Source organism: Gorilla gorilla, chromosome 5, assembly GCF_029281585.2.
Source record: "Gorilla gorilla gorilla isolate KB3781 chromosome 5, NHGRI_mGorGor1-v2.1_pri, whole genome shotgun sequence".
Taxonomy (NCBI): domain Eukaryota; kingdom Metazoa; phylum Chordata; class Mammalia; order Primates; family Hominidae; genus Gorilla; species Gorilla gorilla.
In genome coordinates this window covers 58,935,145-58,957,664 of record NC_073229.2, presented here as the reverse complement: position 1 = coordinate 58,957,664, position 22,520 = coordinate 58,935,145, and the positions used below count along the sequence as shown (strand labels likewise).

The 22,520-nt window shown below is 47.5% G+C and overlaps 2 protein-coding genes across 4 annotated transcripts; both read left to right on the top strand.

The window, feature by feature from the left end:
* Nucleotides 1–6,841: 6,841 nt before the first annotated feature.
* Nucleotides 6,842–11,503, top strand: TREM2 (triggering receptor expressed on myeloid cells 2). Of its 2 annotated transcripts, XM_004043982.5 has the most exons (5): nt 6,842–6,972; nt 8,403–8,753; nt 10,133–10,223; nt 10,945–11,138; nt 11,231–11,503. In XM_004043982.5, exons 1-5 carry the CDS (start codon nt 6,843–6,845, stop codon nt 11,245–11,247), a joined length of 783 nt encoding a protein of 260 aa, XP_004044030.4. In that variant the 5' UTR covers nt 6,842; the 3' UTR covers nt 11,248–11,503. The 2 variants fall into 2 exon arrangements, with proteins under 2 accessions (XP_004044030.4, XP_004044032.1); XM_004043984.5 differs by lacking the exon at nt 10,945–11,138 and having other exon boundaries at nt 11,231–11,491.
* A 4,195-nt stretch (nt 11,504–15,698) lies between these two features.
* On the top strand, nt 15,699–20,804 carry TREML1 (triggering receptor expressed on myeloid cells like 1). Of its 2 annotated transcripts, none has more exons than XM_063707260.1 (5): nt 15,699–15,802; nt 18,676–18,778; nt 19,157–19,245; nt 19,751–19,803; nt 20,146–20,804. In XM_063707260.1, exons 1-5 carry the CDS (start codon nt 15,760–15,762, stop codon nt 20,458–20,460), a joined length of 603 nt encoding a protein of 200 aa, XP_063563330.1. In that variant the 5' UTR covers nt 15,699–15,759; the 3' UTR covers nt 20,461–20,804. The 2 variants fall into 2 exon arrangements, with proteins under 2 accessions (XP_063563330.1, XP_004044029.1); XM_004043981.4 differs by lacking the exon at nt 19,751–19,803 and adding an exon at nt 15,958–16,290.
* The last annotated feature ends 1,716 nt before the right edge of the window (nt 20,805–22,520 follow it).

The following is a 22,520-nucleotide window of genomic DNA, read 5'->3' as shown; positions in this document are numbered from 1 at the left end:
GAAGCTGAGGCAGGAGAATTGCTTGAGCTCAGGAGGTTGAGGCTGCAGTGACCCATAATCACGCCACTGCACTCCAGCCTGGGTGACAGAGTGAGACCTTGTCTCTTAAAAATAAAGAATAATCTGAAAGTCAATAACAATACTAACTATAATAGATTGTTATATATCAAATATGTCTAAATCATTTTTATAATTATACTAAAAATTAAAATCTAATTAGTCATAATTGAAGAGTACTAATGAACTAATGCATAATTTTAGAAACATGTTAATTAAAGAAAGAATAAAGCATTCCTCTTGCCCTTCTTGTACAGGCCAAATGATGGGTGAGAGTAAGTATACTTTCCTTATAGAAGTATGCCGAATAACACATAAAAAAGGAATGATCAACTTTGCAACCTCAAATGAATTAGTGGATCTGGGTGTTGAGCCAGAACAGCTGCTAGCATGACAGAAAGAGCACTCCTCCACGTCAGGTGCCTCCTGGTGGAAGAATATACTGCCACTTATGAAGTATTTGGCAAAAGAAAAAAATCTGAAAACCCTGTATAGCTAAGTATCAATTTATAGAAAATGCAGGGCACAGAGGAGAAAGCTAAGCAATACTGTGGGGATGAATCAGCAAACTTCACATCACAGGAAATTCTACAGGACAAACAATCTGGTTTCTTCAACAAATAAATTGCAAGGGAAGATAAAGATGAAGGGGGAAACTACAGATTAAAACAGACGTAAAAATTTGGGCGTGGTGGCTCACGCCTGTAATCCCAGCACTTCGGGAGGCCGAGGCAGGCGGATTTCCTGAGCTCAGAAGTTCGAGACCAGCCTGGGCAACATGGTGAAACCCTGTCTTCTACTAAAATACAAAAAATTAGCAGGACACAGTGGCGCACACCTGTAATCCCAGCTACTCGGGAGGCTGAGGCAGGAGAATTGCTTGAACCCAGGAGGCGGAGGGTGTAGTGAGCCGAGATCACACCACTGCACTCCAGCCTGGGAGACAGAGCAAGACTCTGTCTAACAAAGAAAAAAACAAAAAACAAAAAACAAATAAAATAAAACTGACCTAAAAGACATATTGACCAACTGCAACGTGCAGACTTGTTTGGATCTAATTTATTTTTAAGCCTGGAAAATATATATGACATTACTAAAACAATTGGAAATTCCTTAGGTTTTATTTTCAGTTTTAAAAAAGAGTCTCTTAGCTGAAATCATTACAGATGAAATAATATAATGTATGAGATTTGCTTCAAAATTATACGTGAGACAGGGGAGTGGACCAAGCAAAATTGGCCACGAGTTTATAACTGGTTGAGGATGGCTTATTGGTAGATGGAGTTCATTATACTTCTATTTTTGTGTATATTTTAAATTCTCCATAGTGAAAAGGTGGAAACTTTTTTTTTTTTTTTAAAGAAGAAATGTGTGGACAGGAGGGAGTGGAGAAATCAAAGACCCTGCAAGAGAGGATTAGGAGAGAAAGCAAGTTGCCAGGGACCATCCAGGGTAGAGAGAACAGTCACCCAGGAAGAGGAAGTGGACATCTGGGAGGCAGGAGGATGGAAGGAAGATTTCAGGGAGAAATAGATTAAGGAGGAGGGAAATTAATACCGGCTACCTTTATTTTATTTTATTTTATTTTATTTTTTGCAATTAACAATATGCCATAGCTTTACATACCCAGATAGTGAAGCTAGGCTCAGAGAATTAAGAAACTTGCTCAAAGCCACATAACTAGTAAATAACAGAGCTGGTTTAAGCAGAGATTTGTAAGAAGCCAAAGTCTGTGTACTTAACCCCTACTCTGTATTTTTAGTTTCCTTCCCACCCAGGCTTCAGTGCCCACACTTTTCCCTCATATGCAGGCTGGATATCCTTCCTGACCCGTCAGAATCTGGAGCAGTTCTGATTGAATCAAGAAGCAGGAGAGGTTCCCTATGCTTCCATCTCAGCCCTATGATGCCTACAATATCTGCACCAGGCTTAGCACCCGGGTTCGTCTCGTCTCCTGAGTTCTCATCCAGCCCTTCCCTTGGTCTAACATCCTGCATCACTTCAGTTGGGCCCATTGGCTGCTGCTAGACTGGCCTGCTGCCTGCCTGAGACCTAGTCCAGTGCCATCACACACTCGCATGTACACACACTCCCCAGGAGGTGTCCTGGCTTGGAGAGGGGAGTCATTGGCCCTGAATAGAAACCAAGATCTTCAACTTGGAAAATATGAAGTGTTAAAATGGAAGAACTGCCTGAGCTGAAACTGTCAGAGGATGATGCAACAAATACAAAGAGAGAGATGGGAAGAAGGGTCAAGTCTGAGCCAGATCAGAGGCGGGATAAAGATTGGGACTTGAAGGCAGGGGTTTGGATGTAGGAAGGTAGGATAAAGTAAAAGCAGAACAGAATCAAGGAAGGAACTGGGAAAGAGAAGTCTTAAGTGGCTGCTTATTAGTGAATGGCATTTGTGGGCTCTTATGTTTGTAGTTTGGTGGCCCCAGACAAGGGTGGAATGGACACCACCAATCACCCCCTTAAGCCCAGTTCTCAGGCAAGGCTTTGCAGGGGCTGTCCCAGGTTGGGCTGACAATAAGCCTAATCAAATTGGAGTTATTCCAGCTTTGAGAGGCCTGTTCCTATGTCGGCTGTTCCAGTCACATGCCTCCCCAGCCTAGCACAGGGGCTGGCACTGGCCATGGTCCTGACCAACACCTAGTGCTCTCCTGGCTGCTCAAGCTGGCTGGGTGCAGATGGGAAGATAATGGAGGATCTGATCTGAAAGATGGTGAGGATGCTCATACTTGACCATCTTGATTTACTCCTAGGGAGAAAGGAGAAGAGAGAGTGAAAGTGTGTGTTTGAGGAGAGTGATGATTTGGAACAGTTACTCTAGCCTCCAGGAGTTCTGAAGAGGATGACCAGGCAGCTGTGAGGTCTCAAAGTTAGACATCAGGAGCATGTCATGTGTGCAGTCATGCTTCTGGTTCTGAGGCTTTCCCCAGCAATGGTCACCATCATATCTAGGAACACAAAGGCTCCATGGTTCTGTAACACCATGCCTGGCACATAAATGAATGCATACATCGGTGAGTGATGCAGTTCAGACATAATGACAGAAGGACATAAACTCTGTGCCCAGATGTGAGGTGGAAGGTATCTTTGAACTCAAATTTAGCAAAGGGAAAAGAAGAATCCTGTGCTTGGGAGTGAGGGTGGTGCAGAACTGTTCCTGTGCTCAAATATGAGGATCGAGGGATCAGGAAAATTAACACAAGTTTAAAGAAGAGCCTTTGATGTACATGTGCTGTGAGTAATTGGTAAGGATTTCTTGGTGCCTTCGCTTTTCCATGAGGTTTAAAGACCTTTTCCTCACATGGGAAGGAGTGGGGACATGGGGTCAATATGCAGCTTAAATGGACCAGAAGGTAAGATAAAAACTTATGGAGCTTATGAGTTATGCTTCTGCCTAGGAAACAGAAAGCTAGAATCATGTAAAATAGCACCCCAAATCATAAAATATTTAGGTAGAAATTTAACAATATATGCGCAGGATTTGTATGCTGAAAACTGAAAACACTGATGAGAGAAATCATAGAAGAAACAAATAAATGGACAGCTGAACTGTGTCCATGGCTTGGAACACTCAACAGTGTTGTCTATTTCCCTCCAAAACTAAACCATAGAGTCAATGCAATCCCAACTGAAAGCCCAACAGATTTTTGGGGGTGAGAAGAAGAGGATTAGAAATCCACAAGCTGATTTTAAATTTTACATGGCAAAGCAAAGTAACTAGAAGAGTCAAAACCATTTTGAAGAACCACTGTTTGATTTTAAGACTTAGTGTAAAGCTACAGTAAGTTATCAAGACGGTGTGATATTGGAGAAAGAATAGACATATAGATCAATGGAACAGAACAGTCAGAACTAGACCTACATGTCGATTGATTTTCCACAAATATACTAAGGTAATTCAATGAAGAAAAGAAAGTCTTCTCAACAAATTATGCTAGTACAATTGGACATCCATATGTTGAAAAAATTGCAAAGTGCGTCTTATACCACATGCAAAAATTAATGAAAAATGAATCATAGACCACAATGTAGAACCTAAAACTATAAAACTTCCAATGGAAAACATAGGAGAAAATATTTGTGACTCTGAGGTGGGCAAACTTTTTAACAGAGCACAGAAAAGCACAAATTGTAAAAAGAAAAATCAAGGAATTGGACTTCATCAGAAATAACATCTATCCATTTAGGCTGGGTGCAGTGGCTCATGCCTGTAATCCCAGCACTTTGGGAGTCTGAGCCAGGCAGATCACCTGAGGTCAGGAGTTCGAGACCAGCCTGGCCAACGTGGTGAAACCCCGTCTCTACTAAAAATACAAAAAAATTAGCCAGGCGTGGTGGCAGGTGCCTGTAATCCCAGCTACTCGGGAGGCTGAGGCAGGAGAATCGCTTGAACCTGGGAGGCGGAGGTTGCAGTGAGCTGAGATCTCACCTTTGCACTCCAGCCTGTGTGACAAGACCAAAACTCTGTCTCAAAAAAAAAATAAATAAATAAAAAGATGTTGCTAATGCTGCTAAGGAAATGAGAAAAAAAGTTACAGACTAGAAGAAAATATTTGCAAATCACATATCTGATAAAGGACTGCTATCCAGAATATAAATAATTTTCACAGCTCAATAACAATGATAATAATAAACAATTAAAAATGGACAAAAGTTTTGAACTAATACTTTGCTGAAGAAGGTACAGATGGCAATAAACAACAAAAAGATGTCCAATATCGTTACTCACTAGAAAAATACAAGTTAAAATTGAAGGAGATATCACCTTAAATCTATTAGAAAGGTTTTTTAAAACCTGACAATATTAACTGTTGACAAGGATGTAAAAATGGTACAGCCTCTTTGGAAAAGACTTTGGCAGCTTTTATAGACTTAAACATACACTTACATGTGACCCAGCAGTCCCATTCTTAGGATTTTATCCAAGGGTAATGGAAACATATGTCCACACAAAACATATGTACATGAATGTTTATAGTGGCTTTATTTATAATTGTCCCAAACTGGAAACAACCCAAATATCCATCAGCGGGTGAATGAATATGCTACTTGTGGTTCAACCATAGAATGAAAGATGGTTTAGCAATAAAAAGGAATACATTCTTGAGAAGTGCAACTTCACGCATGCTGAATTTATTCTGATGAGTGAATAAAGACTGACCCAAGAGGCTACCTACTATTTAATTCCATGTCTATGACATTTTAGGAAGGGCAGGAAGCTACAGAAACAGATGTCAGCTTAGTAGTTGCCAGGCCCTGGATTGGAGAGAAAGAGACTGGCTAAAATGGGCACAAAGGCTCTCGCTTAAACTAAATGAAACTTTCTATATTATGGTATTGTGTTACACAGACATGGTGATTGTGGTGGTTGTTATAGAGATGCATGAGTTTGTCAACATTTACACAACTAGACATTTAAAAGGGGTAAATTTTTGTATATGTAAATTATGGGCCAATAAACCTGACTTTTAGAAAAAGACCCTAGAAGAGTACCTACAGAGTGATCTTCAGGTAGCCTCAGACTTCAGCCCCCAGGCCCTTGGGGCAAGGCCGGGCAGTTGGCCCTTTGAGTGGAGGCCTGTCTTCTCCTCACTATGAATTCCCCATCTCCAAGCACATTCCCTGTCCGTAAGTTAGATGCACAGTAAATATGAGTAAATAAATGAATAAAAGAACAAATAAGTGAGTGTTTGCAGGAAATTAAAGTAGACCCTGACAATCTACAGGCTCCTGCAGGCTTCTCCAGCCTCTTCTGCCACTCCCAGCACAACTCCATTTCCCACTCCTAGAATTGACTCAAGCCTCCCTCATCCAATCCCCGACTCACTGGGCCATTTCACACCTTTGTGCCTTTGCACACGTGGGTCCCTGTGCTTAGATCACCATGGGAACCTGTACGTGTAGAAAAACACACCCCTACCCCCAGAACTCTGGGAAATATCCTGTCCTGTCCTGTAGGATAGGATGATCAGGAGTTCAAGCATGTGTGTGCACAAAATAAACACCAGTGTGAGCATGTGCGCACAGGAGACACCCAACAGTTCCAAGAAGGCTAAACTTGGGCAGAAAATTCCAGGTGGGAGAGAAAATTTTCTATCTTATGGACAGCCCGTTTCCCTTTTCCCTTCTAACTAGGATAATGGTAATAGTTAATATTTGTTGAATGCTGTGTGTCAGGCCCTACTGGAAAGCACTTTACCTGTAGGAACCCATATGGTGCTCCTGATAACCCTTTGTACTATCATTATTCCCACTGTATAGCTCAGGGAACAGGCACAGGTAGGTTTTGGATGTGTGGTTACACACCCAGAAAGTCAGGAAGTCTGGCTCCAGAGCTGTGTACTTAACTGCTGCCACACTACAGGAAGGACAGCCCTGGGGGGATGAACTAAGAGGTGCTGGATGAGGGTCCTGGACTCTAAAGGCACAGCTGTTCTCCAACTCTTGCAAGGCTGAAACCAGAAGATGGCGGGCATTGCAGCTGGTGGAGGGTCTGCATACAGCTGTGAGGATAGTGATCCCTGGGCTAGGCTCTGCAAGGAAACTGAGCAGTGCAGGGCCTTACCAGCCCCAACCATCTGGGGGCCACCCTGGCTGGCACCAGCAGGAGGGTGGGCTGGCTTCTCAGAGGTCTGGGAGACTCAGCCTCCTTCTGCCAGGGCTGCAGTGGCCGACTCCTCCTCCCCTCTGTCCCCACCCTGCACCGCCTCCAGACCCCGGTCCTGACTATTGCTTAATCCCCAGGAGCCCAGTTCCTGTGGGCAGCGCCTGACATGCCTGATCCTCTCTTTTCTGCAGTTCAAGGGAAAGACGAGATCTTGCACAAGGCACTCTGCATCTGCCCTTGGCTGGGGAAGGGTGGCATGGAGCCTCTCCGGCTGCTCATCTTACTCTTTGTCACAGGTAGGATCCCCTCCGTGCCTTGTGATGCCTTCTCTCCCTCACTCTGAGCATGTGGTTGGGGCGCGGGTGGTGGGCCCTGGGGTGAATTATGAAGGCGGTGGCAGTCCTCAGCATGCCTGAGTGCCCTGTTCTGCACTCCTCTCCTCCCCACCCTGCCCATATTCTTCATACCCTCCTTCCCTCCCCAGTATCAAAACCTACCCTCAGACTCTTTCTGCATGTGGACGTGTAAGGGGCTGGTGGACTCTGGTTGCATTGGAAGGGAAGGAGTGCTAACAGTGGCATCCCAGGCACTAGCTGGCAGTTGGGGGAAGCTTTGGGGGGCACTGGCACTGGTAATAGCCTCTGAAATTATAAGCCACTAATTATGAGCCCCTACAGTTACAAAGGAGGAAAGAACCTGAGGATGTTCATCTGCATCTTTGGGGCACTCTCTCCCCTGCTCTGAAGGTCCCCTTGTCCTCAGCTCTTGATGGGAGGTGAGGAGCGTGGAGATTTCCGTCGCTGAGTTGAGGGGAATTGACACACCAAATTTTTGTACACAATTGCTTCTTCCCACTGAGGAAAGTGCACCTTTTGCTCCCCCAGAGCACTGGACAAACCTGGGCAAGAGGAGAGATGGTGCCAAATGGAGTCTTGTTCCTGCAGCTTCTTAGATGGTGGTCAGGGGGAAGGTGGGGTTCTGAGGCATGGATGGGAGGTGGTAAGATGGGAGAGGGCCACGGCCCATCTGGTCTCTCTAGTTCCAAAAGGCAAGCCACCAACTTCCCAATCCTATCTTTCAAGCCTCTGTCACAGTAATGGTTCAAGATGGCAGGCAAGGGAGGACCAAGAGAGAAGTCAAAGCAGGGGGCTCTGGGGGCTGCCCCAGCAACAGGCTGGTGCTCTAAGCCCATCTCCCCCGCCCTAAGGAGGGTTCCCAAAATAGCAGCCTCATGTCTCCCCCAAAATATCTCCGAGACGGGTCCTTCCTGAAAGGGGAACAAAGCCACAGAAATAGGGAAGCTGGAAGTTAAAGGTCAGGAAAGTCGGTACCAATGTGGGCGGCTGCAGAGCAAGCAAGAGTGGCGGGGCAGGGAGAGCCAGCCCCAGGCCGAGAGGAGAGGTCCTAGTCCCAAATGATGGCAAAGAGATGTGCAGAACAGAACTGGAGGGGGTTTTAAGACCAAGTGTCTCCAGAATAGACCCAGAGAAGGTCAGTTACTTCTCCAAGGAGGCCCAGCAAGAGCAACAGTGAGAAAACCAAACCCAGGTCCCAGGTTTCCTGGTTCACAATTTCCCACAAACACATGCTGTGCCATCTGCTCCCAACTTGTATAAGAACCTAAGCTCCTTCAGGGCAGGATTTTTGTCTGTTTAGGTCACTGCACAGAGCAAGTGTTCAATGCGTATTTGGTAAACGAAGGAGTGAATGAATGTCTCCTCCCCAGAACTGTCCGGAGCCCACAACACCACAGTGTTCCAGGGCGTGGCAGGCCAGTCCCTGCAGGTGTCTTGCCCCTATGACTCCATGAAGCACTGGGGGAGGCGCAAGGCCTGGTGCCGCCAGCTGGGAGAGAAGGGCCCATGCCAGCGTGTGGTCAGCACGCACAACTTGTGGCTGCTGTCCTTCCTGAGAAGGCGGAATGGGAGCACAGCCATCACAGACGATACCCTGGGTGGCACTCTCACCATTACGCTGCGGAATCTACAACCCCATGATGCGGGTCTCTACCAGTGCCAGAGCCTCCATGGCAGTGAGGCTGACACCCTCAGGAAGGTCCTGGTGGAGGTGCTGGCAGGTGAGTGGGCAGTGGCTGCCTCTCTGGCCTGCCCCTGTTCCAGGCCTCATGTTTTGGGCGTCTGTGTGCAGAACCACCCACTGGGCTCTCAGGGATCCTGGGAAAACCCATCGTATGGTCTCATCTCCCTACTCAGGGCTACCAAGGATAGTTGTGCACGTTGCTCACTATACAAGGGGGCCAAAATCCAGCCCGGACTCCTTTTGCCAGACTGTGTTCCCTGGTGCAGAGCTGCATCACCTGCAAGAAGGGCACCTTTCTCTACTTTGCATTAAGGCACTCTGTGAACTAGCCTGGCCTTGGCCCTCCTTGCCCAAACAGCTTTATCCATCTCCATCCAGTTAGCATGTGAACATGATAGGAGGTCTTTAAGGAGGAGGAGATTAATTTATTCCCTCACCAACCAACCAATGGCCCTATCAACGTAAGTGAAGCACCAACCTAGTGCAGAAAATCACCCCTAGAAAGGAACACTGCTTGTGCTGGGCAATGTGCTTCACTTCTCTGGGCCTCCATTCTCTCATCTGTAAATGGAGAGGGTGGTGTCTGTCCTGCTGACCCCACAGGGTTCCTGTGAGTTTTTATTTGGGGGGGGCATTGGGGGCAGGGTGTGACATGTGCTCCAAGCCTCCTGCTACTGAACTGTCTTGGGATCGTCATTCCAGGTGTGAGTAGGTGGGCCAGGGTGTCTCCTTTCCACCCCCGAGCTCTGTGCAGGGACCACCCTCCAGGAAGGCCTTCTGCTTGAGTCTGCAGAACACAACTGTGTCCCCAAAGGAGAACAAATCTGGGGCTACAGAGGCCTTTTCTGACTCTCCTCCTTTCCAACCCCTTCTCCCAGTATGGCTCTTTACCATGGAAATGAGGTCAGGAGTAGTATTTGCCTGACGTGGGGAGGCCAGGGGAGACTGCCAGTCATAGACACAAACCCCACCTCCACCACTTTTCTAAGGATGGCCAGTGGCAGTGAACTCCCTTAGCCAACTCCCAAGAGGGAGACAGAAAAATAAAAGTAGCCCATAGCTTGCGTAGACAGCTTGACAGTTTAGATAGGATTTTCAAGTACATCCATGATTGTATTTGCTCTTCTTAGCCCCTGTGCGGAAGGAGGGGGGCATTGCAGTTACTGAGCTCCGATGAGGTGCTGAATACTGCACAGAGGTGCCCTCACGGAATCCTGGCAACCCTGCTATTAAGGAAGTGTTCCTAACTGCCCACTTTATAAGTGGGGAAACTGAGGCTTATGGAGTGTAATGACCTGATCCACATAGGACCAGTGCCCAGGGGACCTCACCCCACCCATAAAGGTTCTCCCGCCAAGGTTCTCCCCCTGCCTCGAGGAGGAAGGGGCTGGAGGCTCATGGCTTTGCCTCCCATAGACCCCCTGGATCACCGGGATGCTGGAGATCTCTGGTTCCCCGGGGAGTCTGAGAGCTTCGAGGATGCCCATGTGGAGCACAGCATCTCCAGGTACAGCGATGGGTCTTTCCTAAAATCCGTGGGCAGACTTCCACCCTGCAGAGCCCCACGGGGGTGGGGGCTGGGCATCCTGAACTACAAATTACAAGGCAACTAGAGCCTGAAGGGCCCTGCATATGTCTTATGTAAACACCCCTCCACCAGCTGCTACATGTTAGTTAGTGTGACTGTGTCAGTTGTTCATTTATTGGAAGACTTCCATAATGCTTTGTAAAGAGCAGCTGCTCTACAACTCCTGAATATCAGCTCCTGCTCCTCCCCTGGCAGCCCCCAGACATCCCCATAATTCAGCAACAATGAACGCTTTAGTACTTTAGTACAAAGCTAAGACCCCCAGATCTCTGCTTCATTGGTAGGACCAGAATCAGTTCTGACTGGTCCATGCCTGTGTACTGATGTTTAAACGTTGCTCATATAACCACATGTGTGTACACACACCCCCCCATGGTATAGCACTGTATACAGAAGAAAACTGCTCAGTGAGGGAAGGTGGTGTGTTTAAGTGCACTCAGCAGGTTAGTGGCAGAGCATGCCTAGAACTCAAGTCTCTTGACTATGGGCTCCCAAAGCTCCAAAAAGGCCCATCCCAGGGATGGTGCTGGGTGGGATTTGCTGAGGTCCTAGAAGCTCCTGGTTTCTCCCCATTCCCTGAGAGAAGATTCTAATCTGTAGGCCATCTCAAGGCTCCCATCTGCCCTCTTGTCTCTCCAAGGAGCCTCTTGGAAGGAGAAATCCCCTTCCCACCCACTTCCATCCTTCTCCTCCTGGCCTGCATCTTTCTCATCAAGATTCTAGCAGCCAGCGCCCTCTGGGCTGCAGCCTGGCATGGACAGAAGCCAGGGACACATCCACCCAGTGAACTGGACTGTGGCCATGACCCAGGGTATCAGCTCCAAACTCTGCCAGGTGGGCTTGGAGAGCACAGCCATCAAGGGTGGACTGGGCAGGGATGGGAGGCGGTGCTGAGAGGGGCCACATGAGTCCTTGGACTATTGCAGGGCTGAGAGACACGTGAAGGAAGATGATGGGAGGAAAAGCCCAGGAGAAGTCCCACCAGGGACCAGCCCAGCCTGCATACTTGCCACTTGGCCACCAGGACTCCTTGTTCTGCTCTGGCAAGAGACTACTCTGCCTGAACACTGCTTCTCCTGGACCCTGGAAGCAGGGACTGGTTGAGGGAGCGGGGAGGTGGTAAGAACACCTGACAACTTCTGAATATTGGACATTTTAAACACTCACAAATAAATCCAAGACTGTCATATTTAGCTGGATAGTTTTGGGCATCATGAAAGTCTCATTTTCTTCCACAGGGGTAAGAAAATGAATTTGGATGAGAAAAAGATAAGAGATTTTGCTCCTTGAGGCCCAGGACCATAGGATACCACATCCCTCCATTCTCACAGGCTCCAATCAGCCAGTCAGTTTTTTTCTTCTCTCTCTTCCCTTCCCTAGATCTGATCGCCAAGTTCTGCCTCCTCCTCTGGGGTTTCTCTAGCACCCAGTCTTCCTCTGCTCTCCTCCCCAGCATTCACCCTCTCCATCAGCTTCCCCTGGATTATGGAACCTCCCTGCCCCAAGGCCCCCTCCAGCTGACTCAGTTCCTCCCCACCAAGGTCAACTCCTGGCAGACTCATCCATTCATCTCCTTAGAACTCTGTTTTCATCATGTCATTTCCCCTTCGGAGAAATGACAAGGGCTTGATAATGTACAGCATTATCAAACTTGGAACTGATGGTTCAAGCCCCTCATCATATAGAAGGGAAACTGAGGCTCAACAAGGGAAAGGAACTTACCCAAAATCCCCAACCAAAATCCCCAGTAGAGCCTGGAAATCCAAATTTCACTTGGCATTCAAGGTGCTCTTTCCTCTGACTCACTCCTACTTATTTGTTCAACAAGTATTAGTTTGAGCAACCAGTCTGTGGCGAGTACTATTCTGAACACTGGAAATACAACAGTGGACAAAAGAGGCAAGAGTTGTGCCCACACAGAGCTCACTTTAGTGGAAGGAGAGGAGACAGACAATGCACACAGTAAGTAAGTCAATCTGATTACCTGTTAGAGGCAAAACGTGCTGAGGAAAAAATTAAAATCAAGCAGGGTTAGGAGTATGGGTGTGCAGGAGGGATAGGGGATGATACCATCTTAAATGCAGAAGCCAGAAGGTGCCATTTGAGGAACACTTGAAGAAGGCCAGGAAGTGAGCCATAAGGACATCATGGGGAGGAGTATTCAGGGCTGAGCGAACAGCCAAGGCAGCTCATGCAACCTCATCTCTCTCTTCAACACACACACCACCCTGGCCAAGACTCATGGGGAAACTGGGAGGAGACTCCCCCGAGGGTGAGCTGCAGGGGAAAGAAGAAGTGAGTCGGCCATATTCTTGGGCTCTCTGGACTGGGCCCCAGAGAAGTGGATGCCCAGGATCCCCTGTGGCCATAGCTCACATGGCTGCCTTGCCACCTAACCTGCGCTTGGGCACCTAAGGTTTAAATCACTAGGATGGAGCCCCTGGCATGGCCCTCATGTTCCAGCCTCACTTCAACATGTCACTCCCCTGGTCCCAGCTGTGCCCCAACCCTGCCTTGTCCACTCCCAATGTAAGCTGCTCCACTGGCTCCCTGCCCTGGAGCCTTGGGATTCTGGTCCAACCTGTGTTCCCATGGCCTCCCTGGCTCAGGGGCACATTAAACTTCCTCATTGTATCCTGGGGCATTGCCCCCTTCCTATAGATCTAGGGCACAGGTAGCACCAAGAATGAGCTGAGCCCAAACTGCGCCTTCTCCACCTACCTCCTGCCCCAGTTGTGGGCACCAGTGCCGATGAAATGGCCTGGGAGGCTCCCCGCGGTCTGCCTCATGTTCCAGGGCAGTGGCTGCCATCAGCCCCAGCCCAGAATCAGGCTTTCCTCCTCATGGGAGCTTGGCCTTTTCTCTTTCTTTCTCTGCCATGTCAGAGACATTCCTCTCTGGACTGGAATCACCACAGGCTCCCCTGCCTCAGACTCTCTGCGAGCACTCTGGACTGAAGGGAAGTGAGGCCATTTGGCCTCAAATTTCAACTCTGCCTCCTATTAAGACACCTTAGGCAAGCTCCTCAATCCCTCTAAAACCCAGTGCCCTCGCTTGTAGAAACAAATAAACAAAACAACCACTTCCCCTACTTTGCAAGGTTTTTGTGAGGTTGAAAGAAATAACATTTGTGGCCAGACATGGTGGCTCACGCCTGTAATCCTAGCACCTTGGGAGGCTGAGGGGGGTGGATTACTTGAGGCCAGGAATTCAAGACCAGCCTGGCCAACATGGCAAAACCCTGTCTCTACTAAAAAAAAAAAGAAAGACAAAAATTAGTCAGGCACGTGGTGCATGCCTATAGTCCCAGCTACTTGGGAGGCTGAGGCAGAGAATTGCTTGAATCTAGGAGGCCAAGGTTGCAGTGAGCCAAGATTGCGCCACTGCACTCCCGCCGGGGTGACAGAGTGAGACTGTCTCAAAAGAAAAAAAAAAAAGAAATAAATAACATTGTGAAGGTCCTTGGCCAGGTGACTGGCACATAGTAGGTCCTCGATAAACACTGGTTTCCTTCATCTAACGCCCAGCAACATGATGTCTCCATGAAGGCCAGGATCTTGCCTGGTCACCTCTGTCCCAGCACCCAGCAGTGGACCATATTCAACACTTAGTCCAGTGTTGAATACAGTTCACCTCTTCACACAACACGCCTGGGTGGCTTGTTAGTATGAAAATAACTTTCTTATAAGGAAATCAAAGAAAGCCTGATATGCATTGACAAGACAGACATAAGCACATCACCAACTAGGGTGACCCGTCCTGGTTTGTTCAGGACTTTTTCAGTTTTTGCACAGAAAGTCCCAAGAAACCCCTCAATCCCAAGCAAAAACGGGAAGTTGGTCACCCAATCTCCCACTTCCGCAAGGCCCAGCTTAACACATTAACTGATTTTCTCAAGCTCCTGCTCCCAGTTTCCCATTCCTCACTCCCTTGTTCCCAAAGGAAGGAAGGAAAAAGAGGAAAAAAGGAGGTGAGACGGGAGGAGATGGGAATGAGGGAGAATGGCCTTTCCAGGCCCTTTTCTAGGTCTTACCCTCCAGATTAGGGCAATACGCCCCTCCCACCCATCCCCAGCTGCTGTAGTCTCTCTGACCACTGGTGCTTCCCCTGTGTCTGAGGTCAGATAGTTTATTAGGTTTATTACTCACACTTTGTCCCAGTTCCTCGAGCCCAATTCCACAGGGCAACATGAATGAGAGCCAGGTGCCTCCTGTGCAGGCAATGAGTTTGGATTACAGGAGAGAAACCCCCAAATTATGAGACTTGGAGTTTATATAGAGAATCTGGTATATCTTCCTCTCTGGGAGAGAGAGAGAGAGAGAGAGAGAGAGAGAGAGAGAGAGAGAGAGAGAGAGAGAGAGAGAGAAACCTTTACTCTGGAATGTAAACAAATCTCCGGTGAAGAAGAGGAAGAATGCGAGCAAATCTCTGGACGTTGCACTCAAGGTATGTTTGCTATTCAATCACCCTTCAGCAAAACTTGGCCAATACCCTTTGCACAGAAGGACTAGAACATGCAGCAATGTGAAAATATTTGTGAAGAATTGTCTTCCAACAGAGAAGATAGAGCATTCATGAAACAAAAATAGTATGCCAGAATTTAAAAATGCTCAAAGAATAAGGAATAGCTTGTCTTGTAAATTAAAAATATTAAAAAATAACATTTTAAAAGACAAAAATAGAAGGATGGAAGAAAATGAGGAAATCTCCTTGAAGGCAGAACAAAAGAGACAAAAAGATGGAAAATGAGATAGAAAAGATATGAAAATGAGATGAACACACGACATTCAATAACCAACTAGTTAAGGAGTTGCAGAAAAATGGAAGGGGAGAAGAAAATGGACATGTAATTATCAAAGTAAGAATTTGTTTCCCAGAACTGAAGAATATGGATCCAGATGGAAGGGTTCTACAGTGTCCAGGACAATAAATGAAGAAAGACCCAGTCCAGGGCACAGGATCAAGGTGAAACTTCCTGTTTGAGGTTGTACTGCATACAACCTCCTAAAAGCTTGAGTGGTCGTGGGGCACTCCCAAAGAATTGAGAGCGAGAATGGCATTGAGTGAGGTGCAGGGCACTCTACCTTCCTCCTTCACAGCTGTGCACCCTCAGATTCTGTATTAGGAAGATCCTGAAGATCATCTTTCCTCTTTCTCTCTTGTCCTCCAATTGTCACAATCCTCCCATCTCACCCCTTAGCTGGGCCCCAGCCCCTGCAGTCTTCTAGCTTTCTTCGAGTCTTCTCATCCTGTCTTGCCCACCCTTACCCTCAGGGCAGTTCCTGAGCACTGAGCCAACCAGGGCTTGGAAGAACTCCCTTTCCCCACCCCTGGAGGTGCCCATCATTTCCTTTCTCCCACCCCACGTGACTTTGAGGCAGATGTTTCCTGCCCTCAGACGAATGCTGCATCAGTGCCCAGGCAAGCTCAGGAGTTGACATTTCTCTGCCCAGCCATGGGCCCCAACCTGCTCTTGCTGCTGCTCCTGGGACTAGAAGGTAAGGTTCAGGAGGAGCTGCAGCTCTGGGCCCCATACGCTCAGCCCCATGCCCAGGAGTAACGTGTTATTGTGAATGCCACACCCATACCAGCAGCTGGGCTGGGAGGTGCTCCCAGCTCCTGCCCAAAATTCCCACCTCCTTTCCTTCCCCAGGTCAGGGCATAGTTGGCAGCCTCCCTGAGGTGCTGCAGGCACCCGTGGGAAGCTCCATTCTGGTGCAGTGCCACTACAGGCTCCAGGATGTCAAGGCTCAGAAGGTGTGGTGCCGGTTCTTGCCGGAGGGGTGCCAGCCCCTGGTGTCCTCAGCTGTGGATCGCAGAGCTCCAGCGGGCAGGCGTACGTTCCTCACAGACCTGGGTGGGGGCCTGCTGCAGGTGGAAATGGTTACCCTGCAGGAAGAGGATGCTGGCGAGTATGGCTGCATGGTGGATGGGGCCAGGGGGCCCCAGATTTTGCACAGAGTCTCTCTGAACATACTGCCCCCAGGTGAGTTATCCTAGGCCAGCTACCACCCCTTAGACCTACCCTCCCCACCCCCGCCTATTGCCAGGGCTCATGGGTTCTTGAGGAGTGGGGGCCCCTGGGGAGGAGGCATTCCGAGGAGATATCCTCTTGACAGCTCTGCAGGGAGCGGAAACCAAACTGGGTGGGAAGTCTGAGATAAATCAGCTGAAAACCATCCCTTTCCCCCTGCCACACTACTGTGCTTCCCCACAGGAAGACATGTCCTTCCCACTCCAGGGACTTGGCCTCTTCTTCCAGCATTTTCAACATACTTGATGCTAACTTATTTTTTAATTAGAAGAAATATTTTAAACAATGTTGAATCTGAGTGTATAAAACCAGAATTAATTTTTGTAGCTTCCAGTGTTTTATTCCTGTAATAGTGGGCTTGATGGCTTAAGAATTATGGAATTCATACCTTAATTAATTTTATAAGTCTTCACAGGGCATCTAGTATGTCTCACCTACAAGTAGGTACATTCAGTGCCTGAACAACTTCAACTCCTTTCGTTTTAAAAATGGAAAAATGTCATTAATATTTTAAGCCAATATTCTTGACCCTATTTTCAGTATCAAAGACACTGTTTTTGCAGGTTTCATTCCCACAGCCCATAACTTTTCTAGTATATAAGCATTTGTTAAAAGAAAATTTTAAAATACTAAAAACTTGGGTTTTTTTTTTTTTAAGAAAGATAGGATGTTCTAAAAATAAAAAATGGTCAGCTACCTGAAGCACAGACAGCCACTCCTTTTCTTTTATGGATACTGGCCATTTTTTCACGTTTAAGTCTTCCTTTTCTCAAGTATTTTATGCCCAACCCCCAAATAATAAAATTAAGTAGAGCATTTTCCCTTCCCTTGTTTTTGTTTTGTTTCATTTTGTTTTGTTTGAGACAGGGTCTCACTCTGTTGCCCAAGCTGGAGTGCAGTGGCACTATCGGCTCACTGCAACCTTGGCCTCTCGGGTTCAAGTGATTCTTGTGTCTCAGCCTCCCAATTAACTGGGACTACAGGTGCCCATCACCATGCCCAGCTAATTTTTGTATTTTTAGTAGAGACGGGGTTTTATCATGTTGGCCAGACTGGTCTTGAACTCCTGACCTCAAGTGATCCGCCTGCCTTGGCCTCCCAAAGTGCTGGGATTGCAGGTATAAGCCACCACTCCTGGCCCCTTCCCTTGTTTTTTTTCCCTCTAAATAAGAGGGTAGACTATTAGAATCCTTCTCATCTCAAGCCTGTGGTTATTGTTTTATATTATAAATATATTGTTAATCCTTGTCATCCTTTGCCCTCCTCATTCCTTGACACTTTTGAGTTACTAAATTCAGGTTCTAACTCACTAAAAGGCAAATTGTGACAAGATGAGACTCCCTGGGAGGAGGGTCAGGGAGGCAGGGACCTGGGCCCCTGACCTGCTGCCATGGGGCAGGTGCTGTGGAGGATGATGTTCAGGCAGGCAGGTGGCGCGTAGCATCCAGAGATGATGTGGCTTGCGGCTCAGGCGAGCATTTAGCTTCAGAGAAGGTGGTCAAAGGCAGCCTAATAGGCACCAGGAGGGCAGGACATGTGCCACAGCAACCCCAGTTCCTGGTGTGGCATAGGATGGGGAGTAGGAATGGTGAATCTCTCAAGAATAAGGCAAGGCCCCATTCCAGTCAGTCTGAAAGGACTGGCCAGGTTCCTAAGACAAGTCTCCAGGCCCAGAGAAACCAACCCCAAGTCCTGCAGCCAGAAGTCAAGCACATCATATGGGTGACAGAAGCCTTGTCCTCAAACTGAGTCTCAGGATCCCAGCAAGGCTCTCAGCAAGGGTCAGTTGGTTAGTGTTGCATCACATGAGGGCCCACCCAGATTTCCTTCAGTCCTGAGGGCAGAGCTTGGGCTGGGGTTGCAGGGTCACAGGTATGTGAGGAAGCCCCATTTAAGACCCACGAGATCCAGGAGCTATGTCACCATTGAGGATGAGAACTGGAGAAACCTATTCAGGTGGGAAGGAGAGGTGGGTACAGATCATCCAGTAGGTGTTTTTACACAGACTTAACAGCTTGATAAGGCCAGAGGGGTGAGGGGTAGAGCAGGTAAAAGGGAAGAAATGCAGCAGGAAGATGAGGGGAGCTGGTGGTAGAGGGAAAAGTGGGTGTAGTCACAACCAGGTAAAGACATAAAAAGCCAGTGCCATTTCCTGATCTGTGGAGTGAGAGGCCCCTAAAGAACATCCCAGCCTCCCCTTTGTGTTTCTTCCTGGGGTCCTCTCCTTCCTTGGCTCCACTCCTCCAGTCCCTCAGACCTCAACAGGATATTGAAGCCTGCCCATATGGGCATGCACTCATTAAATGTTTCCTTCTGACTCCATTCCTGGCCTGACAGAGGAAGAAGAAGAGACCCACAAGATTGGCAGTCTGGCTGAGAACGCATTCTCAGACCCTGCAGGCAGTGCCAACCCTTTGGAACCCAGCCAGGATGAGAAGAGGTACTGACAAGATTGGATTTGGGAGGCCAGGAGAAGGGTGGTGGTGGAGACAATGACTTGTTTAGAGCTCCGAACTAAATCGAAGGGGAAAACCTGTGATTCTTCCCACCTCTGGGGAACTTCTGGACAGACAGACAGACAGACAGATACATACTTCTGTGTCCTGGATCAGCAATGGTGCCTTCATGCTGGTGATTCTTCAGCCAGGATACCTTAATGAGTCCCTCTTCTGCCCTACCTCAGTCAGCTCCCCTCATTCTATTTCATCTCCCTCTCCCAATCAAGAATGTAACCCTTCTGTCACTGCTCCAGGGCTCCTGGCCAGCAGCTCCCCACAGGCTTCAGGTCTAAGCCTGCCTATCCCTTTCTGTTCCTCAGCATCCCCTTGATCTGGGGTGCTGTGCTCCTGGTAGGTCTGCTGGTGGCAGCGGTGGTGCTGTTTGCTGTGATGGCCAAGAGGAAACAAGGTAGGTGGCTATCTTCCTATCTCAGCCTGGCCCTACCATTCCAGTATCAACCAGTTGTGCAGATGAGGCCAGGAGTCTAGGTCCAATCCCCCTACAAATGGATTTGCCTGGGCTTAAGTCTCAAGGCCCCCATATCCTAGAATTCCCAGGGCTGAGGGATGGAGGGGAGGGAAGGAGATTCAATGGGAGCAGTCTGCAGAAAGACAGGAATTAGAAAGGGCAGGGCAATGCAATGGGAGGAAAGGCATTGGAGAAGGTGGGGAAAGGGTCTCGGGAGGTAGGCTGAGTGCTGAGGTGGGTTGAAGGGAGCTCTGGAAGCAGTAAGTGGGTGGGGAGATTTACGGCAGGCTGGGGAGATGGAAGGGGTAAAGGTTTGGTGGTGGGAGTGGGGAAGGTGAGTCTGCAGTAGTGAAGAGGTTTCAGAGGCTTCCGAAGGAAGGGAGTGAGGGAAGGGCTCTGAGACAGCCCCAGAAGCAGACTATACTGCTGTTGTCTGTCCTGCCAGGGAACAGGCTTGGTGTCTGTGGCCGATTCCTGAGCAGCAGAGTTTCAGGCATGGTAAGAGGCCTCTGCAGGCCCGCAGCCAAATTCCCCAGACTTTCCATTCATCTCACTCACTGAGAGGTCCTAGGATGATGGGGTGGAGAAAGGACTGGGACCTAGTTGGGGTCCAAACCCTCTTCCTAAATGCTGTAAACTTGACACTAATGGTCTCCCTTGGCATCCCACCCTCCCAGATTTGGGGAGAAACTTGGGGCTTGAAAATCTTCACAATGAAGCCCTCTTGCCCACTGACATACTCAGGATTCAAGAGATAGATCTAGTGTGGTCCTGGGCTTCCCACCAAAGGGAGTTCTGGGGCAGAGGGAGGCATTCCTGATTTGCCTACTTTTGTTACAGAATCCCTCCTCAGTGGTCCACCGTGTCAGTGACTCTGGACCGGCTGCTGAATTGCCTTTGGATGTACCACACATTAGGCTTGACTCACCACCTTCATTTGACAATACCACCTACACCAGCCTACCTCTTGATTCCCCATCAGGAAAACCTTCACTCCCAGCTCCATCCTCATTGCCCCCTCTACCTCCTAAGGTCCTGGTCTGCTCCAAGCCTGTGACATATGCCACAGTAATCTTCCCGGGAGGGAACAAGGGTGGTGGGACCTCGTGTGGGCCAGCCCAGAATCCACCTAACAATCAGACTCCATCCAGCTAAGCTGCTCATCACACTTTAAACTCATGAGGACCATCCCTAGGGGTTCTGTGCATCCATCCAGCCAGCTCATGCCCTAGGATCCTTAGGATATCTGAGCAACCAGGGACTTTAAGATCTAATCCAATGTCCTAACTTTACTGGGGAAAGTGACGCTCAGACATGACTGAGATGTTTTGGGGAAGACCTCCCTGCACCCAACTCCCCCACTGGTTCTTCTGCCATTACACACTGGGCTAAATAAACCCTAATAATGATGTGCAAACTCTTAATGGCTGAATGGGAAAGGAAACTGCCCAAGTTTGACTAATTGCTTGGCCTGTGAATGGAAAAGACTCTGGTCTAAATTTTGTGCTGTATGATCTCCTGTCTCTCGTCAGTGGGGAAATGGCTTCCTTCCCTGGTCAGAACACTACAATGCAGTTTGATTCAAGGGACGCTGAAAAGTCTTCTTCAAAAGTATTTTTTGCTTATCTCATGATGCCTCCAAGTATAGATTCATTTGCTTGAGTCAAGGAAGCTCTTCTCCTTTCTGCTCTGCACCTTGTGAATATGTGACATGATGCGAAAGCATATGATAGGGCGGGGGTGGTGTTAGGTTAACGATAAGTTAAAAGAGACCCAGGACAAATGGTGTGTGAGAAATGGCACTGGAAAGAAACAGGAATAAGGACAGAACTGGAAATAGACACCAAGTCTGTTCCCTGGCAGGACAAAGGATTTTCAAGCACCAGAAGACCTTTACAGACATCAGTCTTACCAGAGCTGGCTGTCTCTTAACTAGGTGGTGATCTGGTAGCACTGTTTCCTTTGGTCTAAACTCTGGAGCCCGGGAAGGGCCCCATGGAGAAATGAACTGAGGGGAGGGAAAAGGGAATGGTAAGGGAAGGGCCATGGTCAAGTATAAGTGAAAGCTAGTCCAGGCTAGGGGTGAAAGAGCCTTTAAGGACTTGCCAGAATTTCTTCTGAAACTGTTCAATTTGAAAATATAGTCATTCCTCCATACCCATGGGTTCTGTATCCACAGATTTAAGCAAACGTGGATCAAAAATATTAGAAAAAAAGAAACATTAGATATTTCTTTAAATATTAGAAAAAAATGGTTATGTCTGTACTTAACATGTACAGAGTTTTTCCTTGTCATTATTCCCTATACAATACAGTATAACAACTATTTATATAACATTTATATTGTATTAGGTATTTTAAGTAATCTAGAGATGATTTAAAGTGTATGAGGAGATGTGTGGTTATATGCAAATACTACACCATTTTATATAAGGGACTTGAGCATCCATGGATTTTGTTATCTACAGGGGGTTCTAGAACTAATCCCCCACAGATACTGAGGGATGTATGTATTTGCCCATATTGGGATGAAATGCTCAGTAACCCAGTCTTGTTACAATCACAAATAGCTAGGCATAAAGAGGTTTTCACCATCTGGAGGGGCCCTAAGCTTAGCCTAAGCACCTCAGGAAGAAGGACAAGCGGTGTGCCCTGGGCTCCAATTTGCCCACCGATCAACTAATGACTAGGGACTGCCTGCTGGGGAGTGGAGAGGTGGCAGAAAAAAGGGCAGAATAAAGACTAAAAAGAACCCTCTGGAAAAACTCACCATGGTCTAAATATATTTAGAGCTTTTTAGAACATGACAGAAGTAAAAAGTGTATTTTTACTTTTGAGTACAAAGGAAAATACTAAGAAAGATAACAATCAATTGAGTGGTGAGGAAGAGGAAATATAAAAATTCCATCATTGATCATGATAGGAAGTCTGTGAATACCAACCAAAGTCATAGTTGTAAAAGTAACTTCTAAGATGAAAATACTGCCATTCAAAATTTTAGAGTAAGAAACACATGCAATATAAAGCAAAGCAAATGCAGGCAACATGGTGAGATGACCTTATATCAGAACCTTTGGAATTCAGTTAAAGAAGTGCTCAGAGGAAAATTCACACTCTTAACAATTAAGTATCTTACTCAGTTAATTTTAAAAGAGAAAGACAATATAATACATAAAAGAACGGATTCTTTAAAATAAAATGAAATTAAAGAGACA

Excerpts from the sequence above, each read along its gene's own strand:
- TREM2 (XM_004043982.5), top strand. The coding sequence starts at position 6,843 with ATGCCTGATCCTCTCTTTTCTGCAGTTCAAGGGAAAGACGAGATCTTG. Across the intron at positions 6,973-8,402 it reads CATCTTACTCTTTGTCACAG|AACTGTCCGGAGCCCACAAC; the intron begins GTAGGATCCCCT and ends TCTCCTCCCCAG. Across the intron at positions 8,754-10,132 it reads CCTGGTGGAGGTGCTGGCAG|ACCCCCTGGATCACCGGGAT; the intron begins GTGAGTGGGCAG and ends TGCCTCCCATAG.
- TREML1 (XM_063707260.1), top strand. The coding sequence starts at position 15,760 with ATGGGCCCCAACCTGCTCTTGCTGCTGCTCCTGGGACTAGAAG. Across the intron at positions 19,246-19,750 it reads GATGGCCAAGAGGAAACAAG|GGAACAGGCTTGGTGTCTGT; the intron begins GTAGGTGGCTAT and ends CTGTCCTGCCAG. Across the intron at positions 19,804-20,145 it reads GCAGCAGAGTTTCAGGCATG|AATCCCTCCTCAGTGGTCCA; the intron begins GTAAGAGGCCTC and ends CTTTTGTTACAG.